This window comes from Thermobia domestica, chromosome 17 (assembly GCF_964235325.1).
Source record: "Thermobia domestica chromosome 17, izTheDome1.hap1.1, whole genome shotgun sequence".
NCBI lineage: Eukaryota > Metazoa > Arthropoda > Insecta > Zygentoma > Lepismatidae > Thermobia > Thermobia domestica.
Genome location: NC_137470.1, coordinates 138,934,223 through 138,960,601, shown reverse-complemented (window position 1 = coordinate 138,960,601; position 26,379 = coordinate 138,934,223). Strand labels below are relative to the sequence as shown.

General features: G+C 35.7%; 1 protein-coding gene across 8 annotated transcripts in view; it reads left to right on the top strand.

The window, feature by feature from the left end:
* LOC145674372 (uncharacterized) overlaps nt 1–26,379 on the top strand; it is a 104,921-nt gene that overhangs the window by 20,109 nt on the left and 58,433 nt on the right. For 5 of the 8 annotated variants that reach the window (XM_081744348.1, XM_081744345.1, XM_081744346.1 and 2 more), the window contains exon 2: nt 20,151–20,294. In XM_081744348.1, coding sequence (XP_081600474.1) covers nt 20,168–20,294 — 127 coding nt within the window. In that variant the 5' untranslated portion in view covers nt 20,151–20,167. Of the gene's footprint in view, nt 1–17,858; nt 18,016–20,150; nt 20,295–26,379 lie in introns of all 8 variants that reach the window. The other 3 variants (XM_081744341.1, XM_081744343.1, XM_081744342.1) reach the window with 2 other exon arrangements.

The following is a 26,379-nucleotide window of genomic DNA, read 5'->3' as shown; positions in this document are numbered from 1 at the left end:
GATGGCCACTATTTTGGAACTTGTGGTACCTTATGACCTATTACTCAATGTGGAAACAGCACCTGAGTATGTGGCTCCGTTTTCGAGTTTTGACCTTTGACCTTGATGGTCAGTACTTTTTTGATGACCAATTGCTAAATGTGGAAACAGCACCTCGATATGTTGTTTCGTTTTCGAGTTTGACCTTTGTTCACGATGGTCAGTAGTTTGAGGACATGCTTATGTCATTTCTGCTATGTTAAAATGGTCAAATAGGGGTTGAAAAAGTAATCATAAAAGGGAACGAGTTCACCCTCTAAAATGGAGGTCGTAAAAGAGAACGAATCTTATGTATTATCTGCTCTCCTATGTAATTTCATTAGGGGTGGAAAAAATGGTCATCAAAGAGAATGAATGAATACACCCTCTAAAATGATTATCTGTAGACTGTGGGTGTTCGATTGTAATCTTTGCTCGTTATGTTAAAATAAGGGTTGGAATGAGTTAAGTATTCTTATGTCATTTCTGTTATGTTAAAATAGGGGTTGAAAAATATGCTCATAAAAGAGAACGAGTTCACCCCTAAAATGGAGGCCTGCTATGTTATGTAGTCTTCTGCTCTTATATGTGTTCGTAATCTTATGTTACCTACTATGTTAAAATAGTGCTATGTGTTATCTGCTCTTCTATGTGTTATCTGCTATGTTCAGAATAGGGGTTGGAAAATATTGCTCATAAAAGGGAACGAGTACACCCTTGCTATGTTATGTGTTCGTAATCTTATATGTTATCTGCTGTGTTAAAATAGTGTTATGTGTTATCTTCTCTTCTATGTGTTCGTAATCTTATGTGTTATCTTCTATGTTAAAATAGGGGTTGAAAAATATGCTCATAAAAGGGAATGAATACACCCTTGTTATGTTACGTACTCTTATGTGTTATCTGTTGTGCTGTGTGTTACGTAGTGTTATGTGTTATCTTCTCTTCTATGTGTTCGTAATCTTATGTGTTATCTCCTATGTTAAAATAGGGGTTGAAAAATATGTTCATAAAAGAGAATGAATACACCCTTGTTATGTTACGTACTCTATGTGTTATCTGTTCTGCTGTGTGTTACGTAGTGTTATGTGTTATCTTCTCTTCTATGTGTTCGTAATCTTATGTGTTATCTCCTATGTTAAAATAAGGGTTGAAAAAGTGCTCATAAAGGGAACGGGTACACCCTCTAAAATGGAGGTCGTAAAAGAGAACGAGGTCACCCCTTAAAATGAAGGTCATAAAAGAGAACGAGTTCAATTTGCTCTTCTGTATGTTCGTTATGTTACGTAGTCTGATGTTCTGCTGTTTGTTCATAGGGGTTGGAAAATATGCTCATAAAAGGGAATGAGTTCACCCCCTAAAATGTGCTCGTAAAAGAGAACGAATACACCCCCTAAAAAGTGCTCATAAAAGGGAATAAATTCACCCCTAAAATGGAGGTCGTAAAAGACCGTGGGCTCACGGTGTAAGGTGGTCATTTTCCCAGGGGCTTGTGAGTTGTTCAACACTGGCCCAGATCGATCCATTTTCTACTACTAGTGACATATAATTTAACAAAAATGTTATATTGTAGATAGTAAGAAAATCAAGTGGGCGGTTTTCATTTAAAAATTCCTACTTGTTCAAAGGTTATTTGAGTATGATATATTTGTATCGCATAGAAAGTAAATGTAAATGAATAACTATAATACAACGTATTTAACAATTAAAAGTATTTATAATAATTCCATCTCTCTCTCTCTCTCTCTCTCTCTTCCACATACACACAGCGCGCGCACACACACACACACACACACACAAACATATATATATATATATATATATACACAGACACACCCACACAACAAAGAAAGAAACGAATACAAGCTTATTAGCAAGTTGATTTCAGGTGATGATGACAAGCAATCATAGAAAATTAACAAACACGGTAATTACAGTTCAAGGTTAATCTTTTTCTTTTCTAATTTAATGTTTGATGCTTATGACCTTTAGGCTAAAGGAGACGGACAGTTAATGAAAGTAAATGCCTCATCTATTTTAGAAAATGTAACACGTGATGTCTTTTGATTTGTGTACAATAAATTCATAATTCGTTGGATATGCTTTCTCAGTCACTTCCTAGTGTTCGTGATTTGTTAGTATCATCAACGCGTTACTCTTAAATTTCGTAATACACAAATCGAAATAAATCACGTGTTATATATAGCCAGTTGAGAATGCTTCAAGAGCCTTGCCAGAACGAATTTAAAAAAAAATGGAGAGGGAAGAACAACTGTGATTGTTCCAACATATAAAGCTAAATTATTTTATCCGCACCTTCTGTTTCTTGCAAAAATTCGATAAATATCGTCTCTTTATGACTTACGGTTCCCGAAATATGGCTCCTTAAATCTCATGAAATTCGAACTTTTTTGCCAGTGGCTACCGGTTACTATTTAGTTCCAAAATGTTCACCATCGTCTTAGGTATTGATCATCACCAATATAATATCCTTAGGACTTTCGGTTTCCGAGATAAGGCTCCTTAAAGCTCCCGTAATCGAAACTATTGTTTGGCCAATACATCGGGAGCGGTAAGTCATAGAGAGATGATATTGATATTAATCAATACCTAAGAGGAGGTAAACATTTTGGTACCGACATTAACTGGTGGCTACCCGTTACTATTTGGTACCAAATATTCACCATCTTCTTAGATATTGATCAACACCAATATCATCTCTCTATAACTTATGGTTCCCGAGATATGAATTCTTAAATCTCCGAAGATCGGCCATTTTTTGGCCGATATCTAGAGAATAGTACGAGTGACGCAAAAAATTCCATCACTTTCTCAGATAATTTTTGAAACTCTATCGAATCGAGGGCTCAAAATTGAAAAAAGAAACAAATAAAAGAAGAAGAAGAAACGCAAATAATAGACTGATAGACACGTAAACATAGAGAATTCAGTAACGAATGTTCGTTGAAATAAAATTTAAAACATGTATAAATGGGCTAAATGAGGCAAGGAAACCGGTTTCTTATTAGTAGGGATGAAGCTAAATGAAAGTTTTAAAAAATGTGTTCTGATCAAAGTGCGTGTTTTGAGTAAAACGTTTCCAGTCCTAGGTCTTAAATAGCTCTACCACAGCTAAAAGTTCGTGTTGAATGTTCTGCACAATAATAATATTCATGAACAAGAATGAGTTTGCTACGGATTATATAAACTCAGATATACAATTTTGATTACTAGGTTTCTTCGCATGATCAACAACATTCGAAGATACTTTTTAAGTAATTTTCTTGCATGGGTAAAGTAGTTTCTGATGAGAGGGAAATTTCTTAATCTATTTCCTGTTTCGTGCTTCCAATTTTTCGGACATCTACTAAGCAAGAGAATAATATATATATATATGAAGCTCTATAGGATCATCAGTTGTGTGTCACTACAAAAATTTGCTTTGAGCAGGTTTCCTTTATGATTATAAGTCGATTACTTTATATATAGTGTGGTGAGTGGAGCGAAATATATGTATATATTTCAAGCTCGTCTGACAGTTGCTCTGAGTGCGAATTCAGTGGTCAATAGACTGAAAATACATGACTGGACAGGGCTTTTCTTCATTTATTTTAAAAACTTTCATCCCAACTTTGATTCTTTTATTTTATTGCTCTTTACACGGCGTTTTCTTCTTCTTTTTTTAAAACAATTGTAAATTCTGCGTAATCCAATTTGACACACACACTGAATTTTCGGGGATAGTTAGAAACACTTAAGCTCTTCACTTGGACTCTTACCCAAGGTGCATTGCTCCTTGAGATATGCAACTGAAAACAGAGAGCTATTAGTACTGACTAGAGCGCCGACGAGCAGGGCCCAGTGCCATTGCAGTCACTGTAAATACAAGTCAACATCAGGCTTTCCAATGCTTCTATATTTTCTATTTTTCCTATATATTTGCATCTCTTCGTATAATCCTATATTTCCTACATTTTAACGAAACCTCCTATATTTTTGTGGCATTGCTACTTCCACATGTGTAAATAACATAAAGAAAAAGGTGTGGGCGATTGGAGGCCCTTTTGTCTCCACAGTAAGGTAGTTGAATGGAGACGCTTCTGTGTTTCGTCCTTTCCTGCTAATTGTTTAAAGATAATTACTTCAAACAATATACAGTTAGTGCAAAAAGTATTCATACACCTGCAAAATGGGACAAAAAGTAAACTAGTTTCGTCATATTCACTAAAAAGTTCTATGGAGTAGTGATTTTAAAGACTTATAAATAATTTATTTAGGTGTATCAATACTTATTACACTTTCCTTATGGTCGTTGCTTACTACTGGTGAACTACGTACGAAAACACTAAGAAACTCGTATAAAATTTTGCAACGAGATGATTATCTATTAAGTGATATTTAGAGAAGAATGTATGTTCATATAACAATTGGTGTACTTTCCATGCGTTTTTATTATTATTTCTACCGATTGGATCATTGAAATGTTCATTCCAATAGGTAGACAAATTATTATATGAGTTTCTTTGTTCCTTGTTCTTTCAAAGGGTTCCAAATGCACAAATGTTCCAGGGAATAATTGAAATGTTCCTTTTTCAGAGCTTCACGAAACCGTCGTGATTTCCTATATATTTTTTTTTCCCCGTTAGCATTGGAAAGCCTGCAACATTCAGAGGGACCCTTGTCCTTTTCATGCCAGTACAAAAGTCAGAAACTATCTCGTGATTATCTTCATTTTAATTACTCGGCTTTATACATTTTCTTTTCTTTTTATTATATTTTTTCGATGTTCCCATTATTTACTATTACTTACGTTCACTTGCATGGTAATGATGCTCATTTCTTAACATTGATTGCATACTGGTATATTTAGCTCCTATGAAGACCCTGGTTTGATTCCTTGGGGGAGCTCACGTGATTCGCGTTAAGGTGTAGGTCCACGTCTCAGAGAGCCTTGATGTTGAAATAGACAGCCTATGTATAATTGGCGCTTAAATATTTTTTTTTCAATATTACTTTTCCTTTGTGAACCCTACATTTGCCGAATTTTACCGGACTCTTAGTCTGTAGTGTGAAAGTGTTTTTATTTTTGAATAATTATTTCAAGCTTGTGTACATACTGTTTATGTGTACTTACCAAAAAATATCATGGACATGGTCGACACTAGTAAAACTATTTGCTAACGCTATAACCTAAATTTTCCACTCTGCTTACAACCTTCGGATTTCCTTTCATCCTTCCCTGGGTAATGTGATCACCAAGGGACGTGATATCTCATACGTGGTGTACTAGAAAGGCCGTAGCTGCCGGTAATGCCCAGATATATAATTCCTATTCATTTTGATAGTTGCTTTTATAAATTAAAATATCTTACTCATCCAAGGTTTACATTTACACACTCCAGTTGGTATCCGTACGCAGAAATGAAAAGTAGGACCAGGGTTGGCTGGTTTAAACCAGCTGTTTTTTTCAAAAAAACCAACTGGTTTAAACCAAAAAAAAAAAAGTTCGTAAAAGTGTAAGTGTTTGTAAAATCTTGATGAACACACATTTGTGGGTTATCACGTTTCACTCCCGTATATTATTCGTATTATATTCAGACCTAAATTCCCCATTCATTACTCAAAAAGATTATACTACAAAAGCAACTTTTTTTTTACAAGTTTATAAATGTTTATTTTGTGATTTTTTTTTTTTTTTTTTTTGTAGTTGTTATTATTGTTATGTAATTACAATCGAAGAAAAATTCTAAATATTGTTTCGTTTCAATGTTTACTATTGATAAAATACATCGAAAATGCCGTACTTTTTGTGTGTGTTTGGGGGGGGTGTCATACAGACCCCACGAGAGGCATTTAGTGAAATAAGTATCTTTAATATCTATTTATGTATAAATGAGTTTGAGCCAAAGTGGACTCAAATAATTCGTATCTTTATTCACTTTTCTTATTGATATGCAGATTAAGTCGGTGTATTTCTTTAATTTGGACCAATAAAAGTCGTTGTTAACTAACTCGAACTAAATTAATTCTTCTGTACTCCGTCGTACTTTGAAATTGTTCATATGTAATTCTGTGTAATGGTTTCACTTGTGCAATTGTTTATCTTTTTGTCCTTCTGAAATGACTCTTGACAGTTATATTAAGAAGCATGTAAAGATCAGTACAACGTTTTTTTTTTTTTTTTTTTTTATCAGAATTCCTTCGTGAGTGAGTCAGCAGACGTATCGCATTTGTGGCCAATTAGTCCTGGTTCCAAGTTCAAATGGAGGACAATTTCTCTCGGATGTAACTCGAAGCGGTTTTTATTCCGCTTTAAGCTTATGTGACCCCTTCCAGCATAACCCGGTTGTTGCATAATAACATCAAGGCGAAACAAACTTATTTCTGTCCATATATGATATGAATATATAGAGCAAATCATTTAAACCATAAAAACCTGGTTTAAACCAAAAAAACCGTTTTTTTTTGTTTTTTTTAATAAAAACCATGGTTTTTACCAACCCTGAGTAGGACTGATTGGCGATTTTTTTTTTTTTTTTTTTTTTTTTTTTTTTTTTTTGGCATTGTTGTATTTTTAATCTCGGTAGAATTGTACGAAAAACCTCACCAACTTTAGCTACACTACAAGTTGATATTTCATCTAATTCGTGGCAGGGTAGATCGAAGCAGAAGAACCTACACGAGAGTGTATCCGTAGGGAACAGGCGCGTTAGTGACGATGAATTACCACTAATTGTTCTCATGCTTGAAAGTGATGCTATTTTTCGTGTCTGCATATGAATATTGGAGTGGGCTTTGTAAAGTTATACACCATCCGTCTCATTCAACATACAAAACAAGACTAAAACATTTCAATTTATTTTTTCTTTCTTGTAAGTTTCCAGCTTGATTACGGATAAACGGTGTAGAACACATTTCACATAAATAAAGAATAGACCTAGACCGTAATGAATTTTATTTGGTTTTCGCTAATATCAGTCCGCCCTGTGATCTTGGTTAGCACCAGATCTGGTTGTAGTACTTTTTTAATAATAATAATAATAATAAACATTGTTGGAAGTTGTTACCTTGGAAATCATAAGATGATAGTATTGTTTGGACTGGTCTCACTTTTTACTCCCCCAATTCATCACTGTTGGAAACGTTTTGTGTTAATGTGAATGATTTCTATTGTGATTTTTGCAAGCCTTCTTAACAATGTGATGACAAAACGTGGGTGCCCCTTTTTGTTTATAGTTTCAATAGCAGTGTTTTTGTCTTAAGGGAGGCGCGGTGGCTCAGTGGTAGAGCGTTTACCTCCGGTGCTTGGGGTCCCTGGTTCGATCCCAGCTCGCGCCGTGTAGACTTTGTGGTGGACAAACACCGTGCTCGTGGGTTTTCTCGGGGTTCTCCCGTTTCCTCCCACTTTGTTCATTCTAACATTTCACTAATCTCTCATCATCACTGTCTCCTTTAGCCTAACCGGCATAACCGTGGGACGTAAAATTTAAAGATTTCACTTCATTTTTTTTTGCCTTAAGTTTTTTTTAACATCTAAAAGCGACTTCCTTTGCGTTACGAATTTAACTTTTAGAAGATGTAACAGTTCAGAGAAATTATTTGCTGTGTCCAGATGTGACCATATGTTTCTACTCTAACTCCTTAACTCGTTAAGTAAATTACTTAGCATAACAAATGGTTTGGTGTAATTGCTATATCTAGTAAAAGGTAAATTCGTAATGCAAAGTAAGTGCTTTTACGTGCTTTAAACATTTTCAGTGTAAAACGTAGTCATTTTCAGCGCAGATAAAATTTCACAGTAAGTAGTATTGGTGGGCACAAAAACAGTTTTTCTCCAAAACCGGTTCCGTTTTTTCCAAAATTTGTTCTATTTCTGACCACAATGGTGTTTCGTTGTTAACCGAAACCGGTTTCGGTGAGACCCGAACCGGTTTTTGGAAAACCGAAATGTCGGTTTTTGCGGTTTCGATTTTTCTAGACACCCGTTTCCGGTTTTTATAAAAACCTGTTTTGCCCATCCCTAGTAAGTAGTTAAGAGAGAAAGCTATGATTTTCCATCACTGTGAAAGGATTTACAGAGGAGAACAAAGTGACATTTTTAATAGGATCTTCCTAGATGAGAACGAAAAGAACAGTAATATATATGTTTTTTAATTATTTATCTGGATTATCCTGTATATAATTTTCCAGAACAAATACAAAAATATCAAGCACTAGGGATGTACCGATATATCGGTATCGGTGATATCGGCTACCTTTGGGAATATCGGTATTGGCATCGGCAAATGGACACTGATATTTACCGATACATTTTTTGAACTATTTTCAATTTGCTTAGTACTAACATTGAAACTATGTTTCATCGGTTTCTTTTAGACTTAAAGTTGATCTAAATTGTTATCAATTGTGCAATCGATTTCTTTATGCATGTGTACGCCTTTGATTTCCATTAGTCGTACTCAGCTGATACTTTTAGTCCCACGATGCCAAAATAGTGGTGAAGAAAAGACAAAGGTCCTCAGTTAGGATCAGGGGCGACCGAAGAAAATTTTCTACGTGGGGCCCATTCCATGGTTGCAATATTACATGTGGCATTTAATATACGTGCTATACTACGTATATATATATATATCTTCGTGAGCCAGGGGTGATCCCACCGTGCCCTCCTCCTTCGGGCGCCCATGGCCAGGATAGCAGACCCATAATTTGAATCCTAAACGAGATAGAGGTTTCGATTCAGAAGAAAATGCTATGGAAGAAACCCACAAAACGCTCACTTTGTCATTATTCTCTCCTACTTACTGGCTAAAAACCATGAGTTCTAAAGTTAATAAAAGTTTTTATCGTTTTCGACTTCGCTTGAATAGCCCTCTTATTTTTTTTTATGGTATACACAGCTACACCTGGTTCAACACGCATAATTTTGTAAACAAAAATTCATGATGGTAGTATCCGTTTGCATTATATGTATGTAATAGAGACTAGTAAATACAATGTAACTATCAAAGCACATTATCACTCTAAATATCAATCACTGACTCTTAGAATTAAGTTTGCACTATATAAGTGTTTGCTGTTTTTTAGTTCATTTTACGTGAGCATGATTAAATTTCGTGGAAATTTATTTTTTGTGTGGAACCTAATAAGAAATTCTGCTTTTCGTCTTTCTATGTCAAATTTTGGCCTTATATCTAATGTAATCTATTACAGTGTTGATCATTTCATTATTCTGAAAATTCCTGACAATATGTAAGAAATGTGTCCAAAAGTATCGGTATCAGTATCGGGTATCGGTGAAAAAGTGGTATCGCTACATCCCTATCAAGCACTACAACCGGATTTGGTGCTGAAGAAGTTCAGAGACCACCGATATTATTCTCGAATAAAAGGGAAGGTGTATTATTTATTTCCTTCTCGTTATGCTCCTTGTATAAATAAGTTCCATAAAGTCCTTTGTGAAGTGATAGTCTCTATCTATATATTTTAAGATTTTTAATCATATTTTGATCTGCACGTCCTATATTTGTATTGAGTGCAATCATATTTCGGCGCGATTGACCTAAATGGTGCAAGAAGTATTATTCCCTCTTCCATTTCCAGGAGCCAAATGAACATTTTTTCCTCGTACCATTTTAATCATCTTATGAATATTATAGGTTAAAGGGAACACCTTTGACTGTACAATAGCCAACAATGTTCCAATTGATTGATTTGTTCGAAATCACAGCTTACATCGTCAAGCTCTTTGTACAACATTCAATTAAATTTCATTTCAGTCATGCACGGTAGGCCAAAGAAAGGGTTCGATTCTCGGACCAGTCGTACATTTTACATTTATAGAGAAACTGATGTGATGTAAAATCGATCATTTCCTCCAATTACTCTAATACAGACAACATCACGGTTTACTCAAGTGGGCCCAGCCCAGCCCGGTTTATCATGTATTGAAATACGGAGCAGCCTCCTTGCAGGTCTGATAGCTAATGCTATACAAAAATTCACCTTTAGTTCGGAACAAAGCGGAAGTGAGGGGAAGCGAAGTGCAGCGTTGCCGCTGCTTAACGCGAGAGAATGGTGTCGTCTGCTTCAGACCACGGAGTTTCAATGTCACGCACTGAACAGGCAGTTAAAATAGGAAGGGAATAAAATAGTTACACTGTTTTGTTTTCAGAGATTAAATTAAATATATATAAGGTCAAATAATATTAATTATGTTCACACTGTAACATTAGTTTCATAGTAAGTTATCTAACGTGAACTATGAATTTCATAATTTAATTGCATTCTGTGAGAAAGTAAAGCAAATTTATGGAAATGAAATGAGATAAATAACTTCGTCGAAAAACTTACCATGTAAGGTCAGTCTTGTAGAATACTAACTCTGAGGTCCTCTTCGTCTTCCATTCCTTCGTCTTCCACTGCATTATCAATTGCTCCCTCCCAAATGTCACAATCATCCTCCTCTTCAGAACTAGTTGACGTGTCACTCTCGAGATTTATTAATATCTTGTCGTGTATTATTTCGATAAGACCGTCTGCTTCCCATATTTCCTTTTCAACATTTTTTACGTGTTTTACATAATTTCTGCAGTCTGCAGCTGTAACCTTTTCCATGCCCTCCCTAAGTAATGTCTCTATAACACTTAGACTAGTACGATTTTGATTTTGCTACGTATTCTTTAATTTTGCTCCAAACCATCTCTACGGCGGAAAGTTTGCAATGATAAGGGGGCAGCCGTAGCACTTCGTGACCAGCTTCCTTTGCTAAAATGTCAATTTTATACGGTACCTCTATGTTTTGCAATGTCCTATTCAATTCTTCAATTACTTCAAATTTGTTCCAGGTCGGATCACTTTCTAACCACTGGACGATTAGGCCCTACTTTTTTTGAACATTATTTTGTAGGAACTTTTTCAACTTTCACGGAATGCGTTGGTGCATTATCCATTACAATAACTGAATTGGGGGCAAATTAGGCAATAAGGTTTCTTTGAAATACTTTTCGTACGCAGCAGCATCCAATTCGCCGTGGTAGTCACCTGATTTTTTTACCGTGGAACAATTTGGCAGCGCCAGAAATTAGGCCATTTTCGGACATTGGATGCATTATGATGACCCTTCCCCGACGGCGGTTTGAGACCTGGAGTTAGCCCCTCCTTCCACGCTTGTTCTGCCGTTTTAATTTATGTGTCTTTCCAAGCTTTTGATTTGGTTATTCCGGCATTCGCCCACGATTCATCTGTATAAAAAATAGTTCTGCCGTCAGCTCTATAATTTCTTATTTGTCTCAGATACCTATGCCTCCATGCTATTATGTCTTCTCTATCAATCAACAACGATTTGCGGCCACGTTTTATAAATTTAAACCCCATATCAATGATGAATCTTCGAAGAGTAGAAATAGAAAACTTCGGTAGGTCACTATCTTTATTTATAACGCGCTGAATTTTCGCTAAAGTAGGGAGTTCGTTTTTTTCTATACATGTTATGAATTTTGCGCCGTATTGCTGCTTGTGTAAAGGTATCATATTTCTGTAGCCGAGTCACTTTCCTATCATTCGGTCTCTTCTTCCTGGGAGTGGACACTTGACCATTATTACTCAAAAATTCCCACTTCACGTTCATAATAGTGGAGGGAGAAATGAGAGTTGCTTCAGATGTTTTTCTCAAAGTCTCTCTAACAGTTTCCATGCCCCCCTTTTTCCCCTGATTACGAAAGTATGTATACACATTTAACAAGATTCTTTTCTCTCCTGCAGTGAGAGGTTTACCTTGTTTCCGCTGCTGTTTGTAGCACTGAGGAGAATTTAAAGCCATTGCGATTTATTCGCAAATTGAAAATCAGGAATAACAATTAAACACAACACAACACAAGAAAACAATATGTTAAACACCACCGCAAATATACAAATAGATAAAACACTTGGCACACCACCGCTCGCCTACAAAGACACCAAAATGTCAAAGTGAATTGACAACCCGTGGCAACGTCTCCGGTCATTGTTGTCGGATTTCCGCAAAGATTGCGTGAATGCATGTTCAAAAGCCATATATCACACACAACAACACGGGAAATCCGACAACACTGACACCCACCCCTACAAGGGCCTACCCCTCGGTCAATGAACGGTTGCCAGTGCATGACCATTCTTCTTAGAATTTGGCTAAAAGGGTGTGCTGGGATTCATCAGAGATTGCCTTACTAGGACAGTGGGATATTTACGGTTTTGTTTCAGGGGGCTTTGCTAACTTTATTCCTTGAAATGTGAAAATTGTAAACCTAATATGCATGCACTAATATCTTTGAAGAACTTGTACTTAGCGTTGTCTAGTACTGGGGGAGGAGGCTGCTTTCTCTTTCGTTTGTGAAATATATACCAGAAAAAAATGCATATGTATTTGTATGTTATTTAGGATGCAAATGTTGAAGACAGTCCTGTTCCTCTGATCCTCCACTACATTGTTTTTCAACTTTATAAATATCTTAACCACTGCTTTTTCTTTTTTTAAGTAGATTATGCGAACGCCCTTGCCCGTCCCACCAATGTTGAAAACATATCTGCGTCCATAGTGCCATATGAAGTCCATTTACAGCTGAAACGTTCCCATATTATTTACTATACATTTGTCAGAAGTATTTGTGTAGCACGATCTTAATTGCCCAGCAACCAATGCTATAGGAGCTCCATGATATTAATAATAATAATAATAAAATCCATAAGGTTGAAACTCTCACATCTTTTTTTTTTTTTTTTTTTTTCAGTTCACACTTCAGGTTGATATATTTGGGAAGAAGGAAACTTTTCTTGATCTGCTATCTCATGGCTAAGGAATTTGGTTGTAATTCAAACCGATTCCATTTAAATGAAATGAAATGTTTGAGTTTTACGTCCCACTCTTATGTCGGTTAGGCTAAAGGAGACGGTGATTATAAGAAATGAGTGAAATGGTGGAATGAAGAAAGTGGGAGGAACCGGGAGAACCCCGAGAAAACTAACAGTGTTTGTCCACCACAAAGTCCACACGCGCGAGCTGGGATCGAACCAGGGACCCCAAGCACCGGAGGTGAACGCTCTACCACTGAGCCCCCCCTCCTGATTCCATTTAATCTGGGACAAAATGAAAGGTCGAGTGCAAATCACATCACCAGTCCTTCTGTGTGATAGTTATTTTTCAGTTACCCCTTGAAGAATCCCTTTCAACGTAATAACTCGTATATTGTCTCAGAATTTAATGTGAAATTGGTGCAGAGATTATCTCTGTTTCTATAGTAGATGTATGTGAATCAAGTTCCTTCGGAGTCGCATGGCATTTTGGCAAATGTCATGACATAGAGTTGAGAAAACTGCAGATCCGCTTCTACGTAAATTAAATATAAGGAATAATGGTAAATAAGTTGTACATATGTCAACAAAGCATAATCCCAGATATAAAATAATGCTTATTTCTTATAATCACTGATATCGTTCAAAGCTTAAAGTGACACTGCTTCATTAATACTTGGTACAAAGAAAACTACCGTTGCAGTTGTTTTGTTTATTCTTCTTTCAAATATTTACTCATAATTTGACACATCTAAAGATCATTGTGACGAAATTGAAAAAGAAAACCTAAATGGATGTTCTGAGGAACTAATGTAAAATCATACTACTGTACAGAAATATATACGCTCACACACTAGAATAAACAAGATTTTCTACGTGACGTACTGGCAACCCTGCTAACTGTCGTCACTTCCGTTCTGATCTTAACCTGAACTTTTGTATAGTAATCTCTTGATTGCTTCCCGGTAGAAACACATTGAATATTTTGTTGAAACGGTAGTTCGAGTTCCACCTTAAACTGCATGTCGACGTTTTGTATAGCCTTGATAGTGAAAAGGGATGCTGAACTTCAATAAATAAAGAAATTTACACCACAGGAGCAAGAAATTCAACTAGTAGAATAGAAAAAAAATGGAGAAATCTTCACCTACTCACCTTCATCATAGGTATTTTGCCATTATTGATAGGTCCTTGCCGTAATGAAAAGCTTCAGTTCTCCACAGTCTTCAGTTAACCTTTCACAAGCAATACTAATCAGAATTATTGATTAATATTTGATCAGTAGGTCCCATCTGCAGGAGCCTTAGTGCTGAAAGGCAAAGGTAAACTTTAAGCTGATTATATCTGATTCAGTTTCAAACTGAGACAGAAGATGGGACATTAGACATCACAATGGCTGGTCGTGGCATTCAAACATAATATCTCTCGTTAACGAGGTGAGATCCAACTGTTCACTCAAATCCACTTTTCCAAGATGTTTAAAATAATGGCGTGTGTACCAATGTGAGCCGATGTAGATATTCGGCTTAGCTCGTTTTGGTTGGTTAGTTGTATGTGTAAATGTTAGTGTCTGTTTCTAGCACCAAGGGTATGTGAGATGTAGACCTACAGATTTAACTGGAATCCAAACCACCGTAATGCTTCATATTTCAAAGCTGTCGTGCCGGGAATTAAACTCAAAACCTCGTGCAGCAAAGACGCGCGCCCAAGCTGCTGTACCAGTGGGAAGGCGTGACTGAGATCATATTATTATTAACGTCTCACGATTATATTTCGAGAGCGAACCTTCTACATAGTATTTACACGTATTATGTATCCCTTCGTGTATAAGTCAAAATCCTAAACAATAATAGGTATATGTATTTAATAATTTAAAATGTTAAACTATAGTATATCTCATTCATTTAAAAGTTTATTCTTTTCCATTATTTTTATAGAACCACATGATTTTATTTAATTACAGTTCCCACTCATTTGCAGATCTCATAATACATTTTCAGAGCAGAGAATGTTAGAAAAAAAAAAGTAACTTCATGTTGAAAATAGAATTGTAAAGTTTAAAATTAGAATGAAAGAAAAAAGCTTCTTTCCATAGTTGTGCGAACATTTTGATTTACCATGTTTTTCATTCGTTAACAACAAAATCGACTTCCTTTCACGCGTTGTATGGTTTTGGTTGCCTCAACATTTAAACCGAGAGAGATTTCTAACCAGTTTGCTCTGAGGTAGACGATTCTTTTGGCATCTGTTTTTGTTGATTTGATTTTTTTTTAGTTTAGCGTCCCTTTCAGCAGCGAGGCTATATGAGACGTGGACCTACTGATTAACGTGGAATCCGAACCACATGAGCTCCCGCCGGGAATCTGTTTTTGTTGTAGTAAATTGCATCATTATGAAATGTTTTCTTTTCTGACCTTTGTAAATCTTTAGAACCAACCATGAGTATCTTTTTTCTTCATTCCAGGGAAAGACATCATAATCCTTAGAGTGGGTTCCAACCTTCGACATACGGTTTATCACTTCCTTTATCTCCATGCATTTTAGCACTGGCCTCTCTCTCTTTTTTTTTTCTTTTTCGGTGAATAATATCGTATTGGTAGTTCAAGTAGATAGAGTGTGAGTAAAGCATGCAGTTTGTCAAAATCGGCTTCTATTTTTCTTTATTTACTTATATATATGCAAGTCTATGCTTAAATAGAAGTACTCAGATTCTGGAAGCAATATTTATAATTACTTTATGAGAGGAAAAGAAAATTGAAGAATTCATGAAAGAACGTTAGGCTTTCGATCTCTCCGAAATAAATTACTTAGTACGCCCCTTAATAGGATGAATCACATGATATCAAGAGAGAACAGAAACTTTTTAATTATTCTTGCTTTTATCGTGCCGATTTCCATAGATTTTTCATAGATTCCTCCTTTGTGTGGCTTCAATGAAGCTAAATAGGCAAGGTCATGCTTTCGGGAAACTCGAATTGGCAGCGAAACAAGAAATAAATCGCGTAAAACAGACGGTTAATCATCATGATAGTCTATTTGTAGTTATGATACTACCTCCACTCTACTGTGTCGGTCTTTTAAACTCTAGGAACACCAAGGGAGGGGGGGTGGGAGGCCTACAAATTGTTTTTGTTACATTCCTAATTGGATAAAAACAATATATATACAGATATATATAGTCAGCCTTGACACTATTCATCATAAAACGTACTTGCTTAGTTTTTAGTATTTGGTTGTTTCTAATTATAAATAAAGAAAGCGTTATGCGCCTCTGAGCCTCCCCCCCCCTCTTGGTAGTACTAAGGGGCTATTCACTGCAACTCTAACTGTTATATTCCTATGTTTTGGCTATTTATTTTATTTTCAACCAGTTTTGGTATTACAACATGCAGCGGCACTTTGAACTCTTACTCTGATGCAGTGTTGCAAACAACACATTGTAAATATTTAGTATATATATTTTTTCTGATTATTTCCTTGGCACCTAAATATTTTATTTTCTATTAGTTTATTTCTTCAAACCTGTTAACACCTAAGTATGTCACTTTATATTATAATCACACACACACACACACACACACACACATATATATATATATATATATATATATATATATATATATATATATATATATATATATAAAGAGAGAGAGAGAGAGAATCAAGTTTCAATAGTGATGCGAAAGAATTATGCTGCTGCAACTCTGGTGTTATCAAGTATTTTAAATCGTAGAATTTACGAGCAGCAGCCTGCAACACTGACTGAAGAGACATATTTTATATGAATTGTCAGTTTGTTATTCTGTAATTGTATGTGTGAATCTGCAGCAGCATTGGAACAATGAGAAATCGTGCTCCTCGCCAAAGTTCAATTGAGAAAGAACTTAAAGAACTCTTAACTGAATCTGACATAGAAAGTAGTGAGCTCGAAGATAGCGAAGTTGAAATAAACCTGTCAGATTTTGATACAGAAGACAGTGTTTTGAACATTTTGTTTGATAAAGCAAATGAAACATTTGGAAGCAGTGATACGTTTGTTGCAGTGAATACCTCGTAATATTCATGATGCTGTAGTGGTATTAGTTTTCAAAACTGACAGACAAGTGGTAGCTTGATTGCTTACGTGTTACATGTGCATTCCATAGGTGCAGAAACCCGACGTTGTGCTAATAGAAAAATTGTAACTTTATGTTGAGTTAGAAACATTGCTTCTTTGGTGACTTCCCCTATAGTGCCCAATTAAGGTCCCTCATAGTGTCACTATCATTTCGCGGAAACAAAATTTAAAAGAATTCCGCCATTCCAAGGATAACCGGGATGGAAATTATAAAAGGTTAACCCTGAATTCATTAGAATACTGAAGTAAACCACACTCTTCCCCATTCCACCTTACTCTACTGTACCGCCACCGAAATGTGATTGGAAGCCGCCTTTTCACACATACTACACTGTACTAAGTTGCTGTTGATCTGTATGAGAGTTGTTCGATACAAAAAAATAAAATAAATAGGTCATAGTTACTCACATAAATAAAAAATGGTAACTTAATCAGTTACACATATATAGTTGGCTACACTGTACTTAGAGACCTAGTAATAATAGAGAATAAAACTAGATAATGTCTTAGATATCCCAAGTTCATATCAGACAAGATAAATTAGTTCCCGTGAGAAACAATGACCTTTAAGGTGTGGGCCTCAGAACCCTTACCCCGTTCGTGTTTCATGTAACCCAAAAATACCTTGGTGTTCCTTGGGTTAATAGTTCTAGATTAAAAATATAAACCAAATATTAAATTTGTAACTTAAAATTACCGTAATTTCCTGTACGGGATATATTTTTGATCTACACGTACAGGAAACAAGATTATATTATTCGTGTAGTAATATTATCGTTCAATTTCCACTTCTGTTTGCGACAAAAATCCAGGGAAAATGAGCCAGACATAAGGGAAATTCATAAGAATCTAGGTTAATCTTTTGGACTTTTTTTTTTTTTTTTTTTTTTTTTTACAGGCCGTCTAGGTTTCTATAACAAGGTCTGTACAAGCCACGTGGCCTGAGCGAAGAGCACCGACTTTAGGAGTGAAAGAGTGTGTGGCTACTCTGCAAAGCGGATTGAACATGAACACGGTATGCCGAAGTTTGCACCTATGAAATGCACATGTAACACGTAAGCAAACAAGCTACCACTTGTCTGTCAGTTTTGAAAACTAATACCACTACAGCATCATGAATATTACATTTCGAGTCCGGTCCAGTCATGGACTTTTCACTCTTTGTATATTATTGAATTCGAAGCTATAGAGAATTTATTATGTAAAAATAAAATTTTCTATCCGTTGATTCCTCTTTTTATTAAAATATAATAGTAGCTTCAGTTTATTATTTTCTTAGAATAACTGATTCAATATTGTTCGAAGAATATTTCATGTGTAAATTTGTACAAATATTAGTAGTAATAAGTTATTAGAGGATAGTAATGAGAGGAAGAGTACAAATTATTAGTAATAAGTTATTGCTTTTTTTTTTCGTAAAGTTCGTGTCTTTTATCTAGAGCAGCGATTCCCAACCTTTTTCAACTTGCGGCACACTACGGATTAACTTGTATTCTCACGGCACACTTATAGATATTATTATTTGTAAATATAAAACACACTGGTATTTTTTTCTTTGATTACTGATCATCTTCGCACAGAGAAGAAAGTTCGATCACTGGCTTTTCCCCGTGGTAAATCACTATGCTTATTTTTCATCCTAATTTAAAAACAGAAAACAATTGCAATGAAATATTGGACTCAGGTTTTTTAAAAATACACTTTCTTTTTCGAAAACTGTATTCAATCTTTTACTACGAAGAAAGATCACTAAATAACGAACGAACAAACAAATCTCTTTTACTTTCAAAACACAAATGTAGGTAATTTGTCGAAAGGATTGAATGATATTTTAAATTTTCAAGTTACAAAATAGTCTGCAACAATAAAGAAGCAATAATGGTCATAACAATAACAAATACTTTTTTCAACATTAGAAATGTACAGAAAAGTAACACGGTATGAAACTTAAAATTGTAGGTTCATAATAGAGGTTCATAGTAATGTGCAATACAAATATACATCTTCCCCTACGTTTTGCAATTTGATTTCTATAGAATTAATAATTTTGTTTCGATTTCCTCGCGGCACACCAGCGGCCCATTCACGGCACACCAGTGTGCCGCGGCACACCGGTTGGGAAACGCTGATCTAGAGTGTGCTCACGGAAGTTATTCATTAAACTTGTAACTTTATTACCCTATGCATTAAAGATATTGCGCAGTTACGAGACGCAAAAGTATGAGGCATCCCATATTTTCTAGTACAGAGAGGCTTTAGATTTCCGTTACAAGTAAGTAGATAAGCTGGACGTTGACAAATCCAAAGCAATTAGAAAAGCAAATATGTGTTGTGAATAAACATGGGCCAGGGAAGATCTATCTATAGTATGTGTATTTCCAACGAACTTATAAAGTTCGTTACATAATTATCTATGTCTGTGTGTGTGTGTGTCTGTCTGTCTGTTATTTGCGACTTTTTCAGTTTTGAGCCCTCTTTTCGATACAGCATCAAAAAATATCTGAGAAAGTGGTGGCATTTTTCGCGTCACTCATAACGTTCTCAAGATACTGGCCAAAAAAGTTCTGATTTCGGTAGATTTAAAGAACCATATCTCGGGAACCGTAAGTTATAAAGAGATATTTTGCGTATTTTTGCGAGAAAGAGAAGGTGCGGATGAGAAGATTTATTTTACATGTAGGAACAATGACAGTTATCCTTCCCGCTCCATGTCTCCATGCTTTTTAAGTTCATTCTAGCAATGCTCTTCAGACATTCTCAACTAGTTATACGTGTACTACTTATATATTGAATACTATGTATATTTATGTATTCAAATGTTGTGTTTTCACATTATCATGTTTATCATATCACACAGTAGCAGTTATGTGAGTTATGTTTCTTTATGATCAAAAATACAGTGACATTAAATATGAAAGAAAAAATATATAATGTATGTGTGTGCCGCGGAATTTTTAAATTACTCAGTCACTGTGACAAAATCTGAAAAATGTTAAATAATACTCTTTTACTGATTCAAGTAAAGAAGTCTGTTCCCGAGTGTTAAATGAATGTTTAGAATTCTTTTTTCTCTCTCTCTCTCTCTCTCTCTCTCTCTCTCTCTCTCTCTCTCTCTCTCTCTCTCTCTCTCTCTCTCTCTCTATTCATAGAATATGGACAAAGAAATTTATTGACTGTTATATCGTTACAGTGTGATAGTTAACAGCAATGACTGAAGATTCCAACAAGGCATTCAGAGGCAGTGAGGGTCAAGAAAACTTTGTTCTTGGCTTTCAGGGATTTGAGTTCGGGCCTGATCCACGAGTTGTGACTGCACCGTATATAAATCTAATAAGTAAGTCTCATTTCCTTCTTACCGTGTATGTAGTGTGAAACCATATTCCTCAAAACAAAAGATTAGAAGAAAAAAAAACTTTCTGTGCCCTTGAATCAAACATATTAGTGCACGCAAAAAACTCTTTTTTACTTATAGTATCGTAGTTCTAATTTTTCTTAACTGTTTTAACTTGATATTACAATACTTCAACTGAGTAACGTGGGCTTCACTATGTGTCTCTTTATTTAATATAAATTACTTACTCTGAGCGATCGGCCTACTCTACACAGAAGACTTAATAGTGCTTGATTAAAAACTCTAATTGTTAAACATTTTACTTTATAATTAACAAACAATTGTCTACTTACCAATGAATCCTCCCTTGGAAAGCATAAATATTCTTCAAACGTTTCGGAACGAACATTTACTCCTTCCTCAGTGGCAAAGGGAAAAGAATATGTACACTTCTGTCCAGAATTTCTGTCGCATGTCTTTAGAAACTACATAAATGAGAATAATTATCTTTCTTATGACCAAAATGTCACATGTTTTCTTGGAAATATACAGAAGAAGAAAACACATATTTCCAAAAAAAAAAAAAAAAATCAATAAAAAATTATGAAATAAGCAAGTTATAATTAAAAAAGACCAAGAAGAGACAATTGCCCCCCCCTCCTCCCCGCGATGAGATTGAGAAATACATATACAGTACTTTAATCAATTGTATTGGGGGCCGCGGTGGCTCAGTGGTAGAACGTTCACCTCTTGTGCCTCTTGGGGGGCGCGGTGGCTCAGTGGTAGAGCGTTCACCTCTGGTGCTTGGGGTCCCGGGTTCGATCCCAGCCCCCGCCAAGTGAACTTTGTGGTGGACAAACACCGTGCTCGTGGGTTTTCTCGGGGTTCTCCCGTTTCCTCCCACTTTCTTCATTCTACCATTTTCATTCATCTCTCATTATCACCGTCTCCTTTAGCCTCACCGGCATAACCGTGGGACGTAAAACTTAAAGATTTCATTTCATTTCTTGTGCCTCTTGTGCTTGGGGTCCCTGGTTAGATCTTAGCTCGCGCCAAGTTAACTTTGTGGTGACAAGCACCGTATGCGTGCGTTTTCTCAAGGTTCTCCCACTTTCCTCATTCCACCATTTCATTCATTATTTCATCATCACCGTCTCCTTTAGCGTAGGCGGCATAACCCTGTGACGTAAACCTCAAATATGTAATCAGTAGTAATAGACTGCTATACTGTGAATGTGAACTATTATTATTATTATTATTATTATTATTATTATTATTATTATTATTATTATTATTATTATTATTATTATGCACGTACTTTTGAACTTGCACGACGAAATTACTGCAAAATATGTTTTAGTTCTGTAATTTTTCCTGGATTGTATGTTTTTCCTTTATCAGTGGGCAATAATTTCTCTCTAGGCCGTCGAATAAGTCAATTTCGTTGTGTACTTTGGTTCGTTCCAAAGATCAGAGCTAAAGTAAGTAATATTTGGCTTGTAATTTCAGATGGCATGATAGTAGGAATAACGTAATGGCTTTATAAATAATAGTTTCAAATCCTGTTCATGCCAAAGTTAAACTTTTTACAAAGTGATTGTGAAGAATCGACTTATCATACTGGACAAGCAATACATAAGAATATAGAAACAAACACCTGTATCATGATTGAGACGATTTACGAATGTCGGTTGGGAAAGGACAAGGGAATTACCAGGACATTCCGAAGACATCATTGATCTGCAGTATACACTTTTCGTGTTGTCGTTCTCAGAAACAAACACTACACTATTTGTTAAACGAAGTTTGGCTAAAGCAATCGGTGGTTTAGTGATAACGAGCCAGACTTCCAAGTGGAAAATCTAGGTTCAATTCCCCATAACGTAGTATGATTTTTTCGCATAAAATAATGGCTGCAGAGATTTATCTTCTGATGGAGAACTTACAAGGCATCACTGGCGATAATTCAAATAAACAGTGTGTGTGTTCTATATCATACACTGTAATGATAAGTATGTTCCATATTTATATTCGTCCCCCTTTCTCTCTGTCTTGACATTTCTCTATCCTGTCTTTGCACCTTTCACTTCTCCCTCTCTCTCCCTCTCTCACACACACGCACTTCATGTTACAAAGTTAAAACGGAGCAAGAGCCTGATATATCTGGTCTGGGGAATCTAATTAAATGTTAACTTCGGCGTCGTGTTTTTCGTGCTCTGGGGATAACATCTCCAGTCCTGGTCATCTCTGACAAAAAGTACTGTTTAAACGCAAGGGAATAAGTAAAATTCGATTTTTATCCTCTGGGTTACCGAGTCTCAGTCGAATTACCGGATCACTACGGATTTAAATCCTCGACCCAGTGATGGTCTGTAAACTAACCAATATCATCCGAATGGCACCTTGATCCATTTGAACTCTGAGCGTGTTCATTTCTATCTGTGCAAATTACGTTATATCCGGAAGAGATTAAATCAATGCTGGATGTTCGGAACAGATAAATCTTCGGAAAAGACTAGAAAATGGTAACTCTTTGGTTATTTCAAAACAAAATTTTATTTATACTAATTCTACACAAAATTTGTTCCAATTCTATAATTAAATGTGTCTTTTTTACGTTGACATTTGAAACATGCTACATCTATGAGGAATATAAACTTTTCCTTTCCAACATTTGTAACTTTTCGTTACGATACAGTTTGGACTTTTAATATAGGGTATTTCTGATAGAAATTTAACAGTAAAGTAGAACTCGTCATTTTTCTCTTTTTTTTCTTTCTCTTTTATTTTTGTTTCTTTTTTCTCCTTTCTTTTTGTTTCTTTTTTTGTTCAGTTTGCATTAGTAGTCTGAAATGGAGAATATGACCAACGCTAGCTACTGGGTATATTAGAATGTATTTTGGAACAGTACGTCTAATGAACACTACCGAATTTGCAATCGAACCACGCGGAAACAAAGCATGTGTGTTAAACTTTTGACATCCCAGATGTGTCTCGGAGATCTACAGTTCTACTTAAAATTGAATATGCTATCCATTATGAAAGTGACATAATGAACGTTTAAGGCATCCTCTATATATTCGAATAGTTCTGAAAAAATATGTAAAAACAAACGTTATTTCTATATTACTGTTGGATTTCTGGAAACGGAACTTTATAATGTTAGGTTCTTTTCTTACTACGTTTGAATTCCTCAGTGTTATCTGTTCTCCCTTTTCGTTTTCTTCTTCTCTCCTCTTCTCTCTCTCTGCCTCATTTATCAATCTCTGTTTAATAAACATCCATTGGTTTCAATTTTTCATTGTGTATCAGTTTCTCCTTACATCAACCTATGAATCTTGTTTCGTCTCTGTTTTGTTATTTCATTTTATCGAAACTAATACATGTGTAGTTTGAAATAAGAATTGCGCTTATGTTGTTAGGTAATTTTAGTATAGAAGAGAAGAAAGGAGGAGAGAGAAGGGGTCTCTTTACCTGACACGATTATGGGATAAGAAGGTGTATATTGGGTGACCTAACTGCAGGGCGTTAGCTGTCGCAATTTTTTTGATGCGGAGTGTACCACATTTAGGGAGTTGAAAACGGGTATTCATTTATTTTTTAGCCGCGCAGGTTTGTTTGTGGCAGCCATTTTGTATAGGCGCGTGAGCGTATTTTGCTCTCTTCAGATGATTCCGTTAAACGCTGTAACGTTTTAGGTTTTAAAGATAATGAGTTCAAACCAAGACCATGTGAAAGATAATGGAATGGACAACATTCTTTGTTCTGTGCACATTGAGATGTACTTTAGAACGTCGAAAAAAAGAGCTCTGAAGAGCTTGGAAACTTAGAAATGGCCATTTGGAAATGTACATTTTGAAACGAAATAAATAAGACTATCAATTCTTTGTCTACATAGAGAATAGATAGCAAAACACGTCCCAAACAAGTTTCAGATCTCAGAACCGTATATTTAATTTTTTTTGGAAATTTTCGAAATTGTGTATTTTCACCATCAAATATCTCAGGGAGGACAGAAGTGAAAAATCCCAAATTTGCAAAAACAAATAGACTATAGTTGTGCAGTAACAAGTGAGTAAAATTCCATCATTGAGACTTGATTAGCTTCTGAGTTATAAGTTGTTGCAGGGTGTGAAATTCGCGATTTTGAAAACTGAATAGATGTGCAGGTTTTGTGTTAATATAGTATCTCAGGCAGGGGTAAAAGTGACCTCGAAAAATTATGTACGGCGTCCCCCAGTTTCTAAAAAAAAATACCATGGGCAAAAATAGACAAGGGGAACGGCGTGACGTCATGCCGCTACCTACCGTACTCCCATCCATTAACATCCACTTTTACCCCAATTTATCTACGTTTAATCAGAAGAAGTGCAGTCAAACAGCAAGAAATTGGAGACTTGCTACTTGTAAAAACATTATTAATACCAGATCATACCATAGATTTGTACCTCTGACGAAAACACAAATCAGATGTTATGAATACTCACAATAAGATGAATTTACTGATTTCAGTACTTCCAGAACATAGCATGTTGTCATTTGCATTTAATGATACCGTAGCCTGTATTTGTGACAGAAATGATGGATTGGGGGAATTTAAGACGTCAGTCAGGAAAATAACGATCATTTTGTTCACTTTTTTCATCCCCATGGCCCAAGAACCTGTTTTAAACTATGTACGAATGACAAAGTGTGTATGCGAATCACTAAGGTTCACCGGAAACTCACACCCACAGAGTTCACAACTCCTACAGGTCGTACTTTTAATTATCAGTGCCAAACTCTGTACATAAATTAGTCAACTATTTACCTCACTCATGTCTTAACATCAGCGCTGTAGGCAGAAAAGAAACAACAGACAACTTTCGTTTTTTGTACAAGATATGATTTATAATTTATGCATACTTTACCCATTTAATATTACTATCGTGTTATTTTGACTTTTGCTATAAAGTTTATATTCACTCCAATGGCGTTTCATGATATTAAGTCCCAGTGAAGAAAAACCTTATAACTCAGAAACTACTCGAGTCTCAGTGATGCAATTTTACCAACTTGTTACTGCACAACTATCGTCTATTTTGTGCAAATTTGGGAAGGTGAGTCTCATTTATTTCGTTTCAAAATTTACATTCTAAAACGGACAATTTTAGGTTTCCAACATCAATGTTCAGAGCTTTTTTTCTCCGACGTTCTAAAGTACGTCTCAATGTCCACAGAACACAGAATGTTGTCCATTCCATTATCTTTCATATGGTTTTGGTTTGAGCTCATTACCTTTAAAACCTAAAACGTTACAGCGTTTAACGGAATCCTCTGAAAAGTTCAAAATACGCTCATGTGCCTATACAAAATGGCCGCTACGACAAAACCTGCATGGCTAAAAAGTAAATGAATACCCATTTTCAACTCCCAGAGTCTGGTGCAAACTTAGGTAAAAAGAATAATCAAAAACTAAATTTTGTCAGCAATCATCATTGGTGGGTTTAATTTGGATTGACCCTCCATGCTAAGTGATCGCGAAATAAGAAAAATTGCCGGTCGACCTTTTCAATAAAATCTAATTTGTTCAGAAATGTTGAGTCGATATAAGAGTACCTTAAAACCACGATCATTTGATTTTTAAAACATCTTGTAGCGACGCAGCGGCTACCGCCATTTTGCGTTTTCTCGATTTCATGCATTTACGTTGTTTTGAATATCTTGGCACGTATTTGTCCTAGCAAATTGAAAATTGCCGGGCGTCTCCAACTTGTGCAGAGCTAAATCTTTGATCTCTTTAACTTTTTGCTTAAAACCACTTGAAAGAAGTGAAATCAGGGCCTACAGTAGCAACATTTTTGGATATTGAAGATATGTTTGTTAAGAGGAAAAAACTGACGTAGAGATCTGAATTTGTGTGCATATAGTGTGGGGTCATAAATTTATACACAAAAATTTGCAGTCCCGTAGCTGCTTCCAAAGGCCTGAAAAAAATCGTAAAGTTGGGAAATTATGCCAATTCGGTGTCCAATCACTGTTCAATCTCTCCAGTGTGCCTGGATGAAAAAAAGAAAATCTGAAACTTTGGGAAAGTCACTCCTTTAGT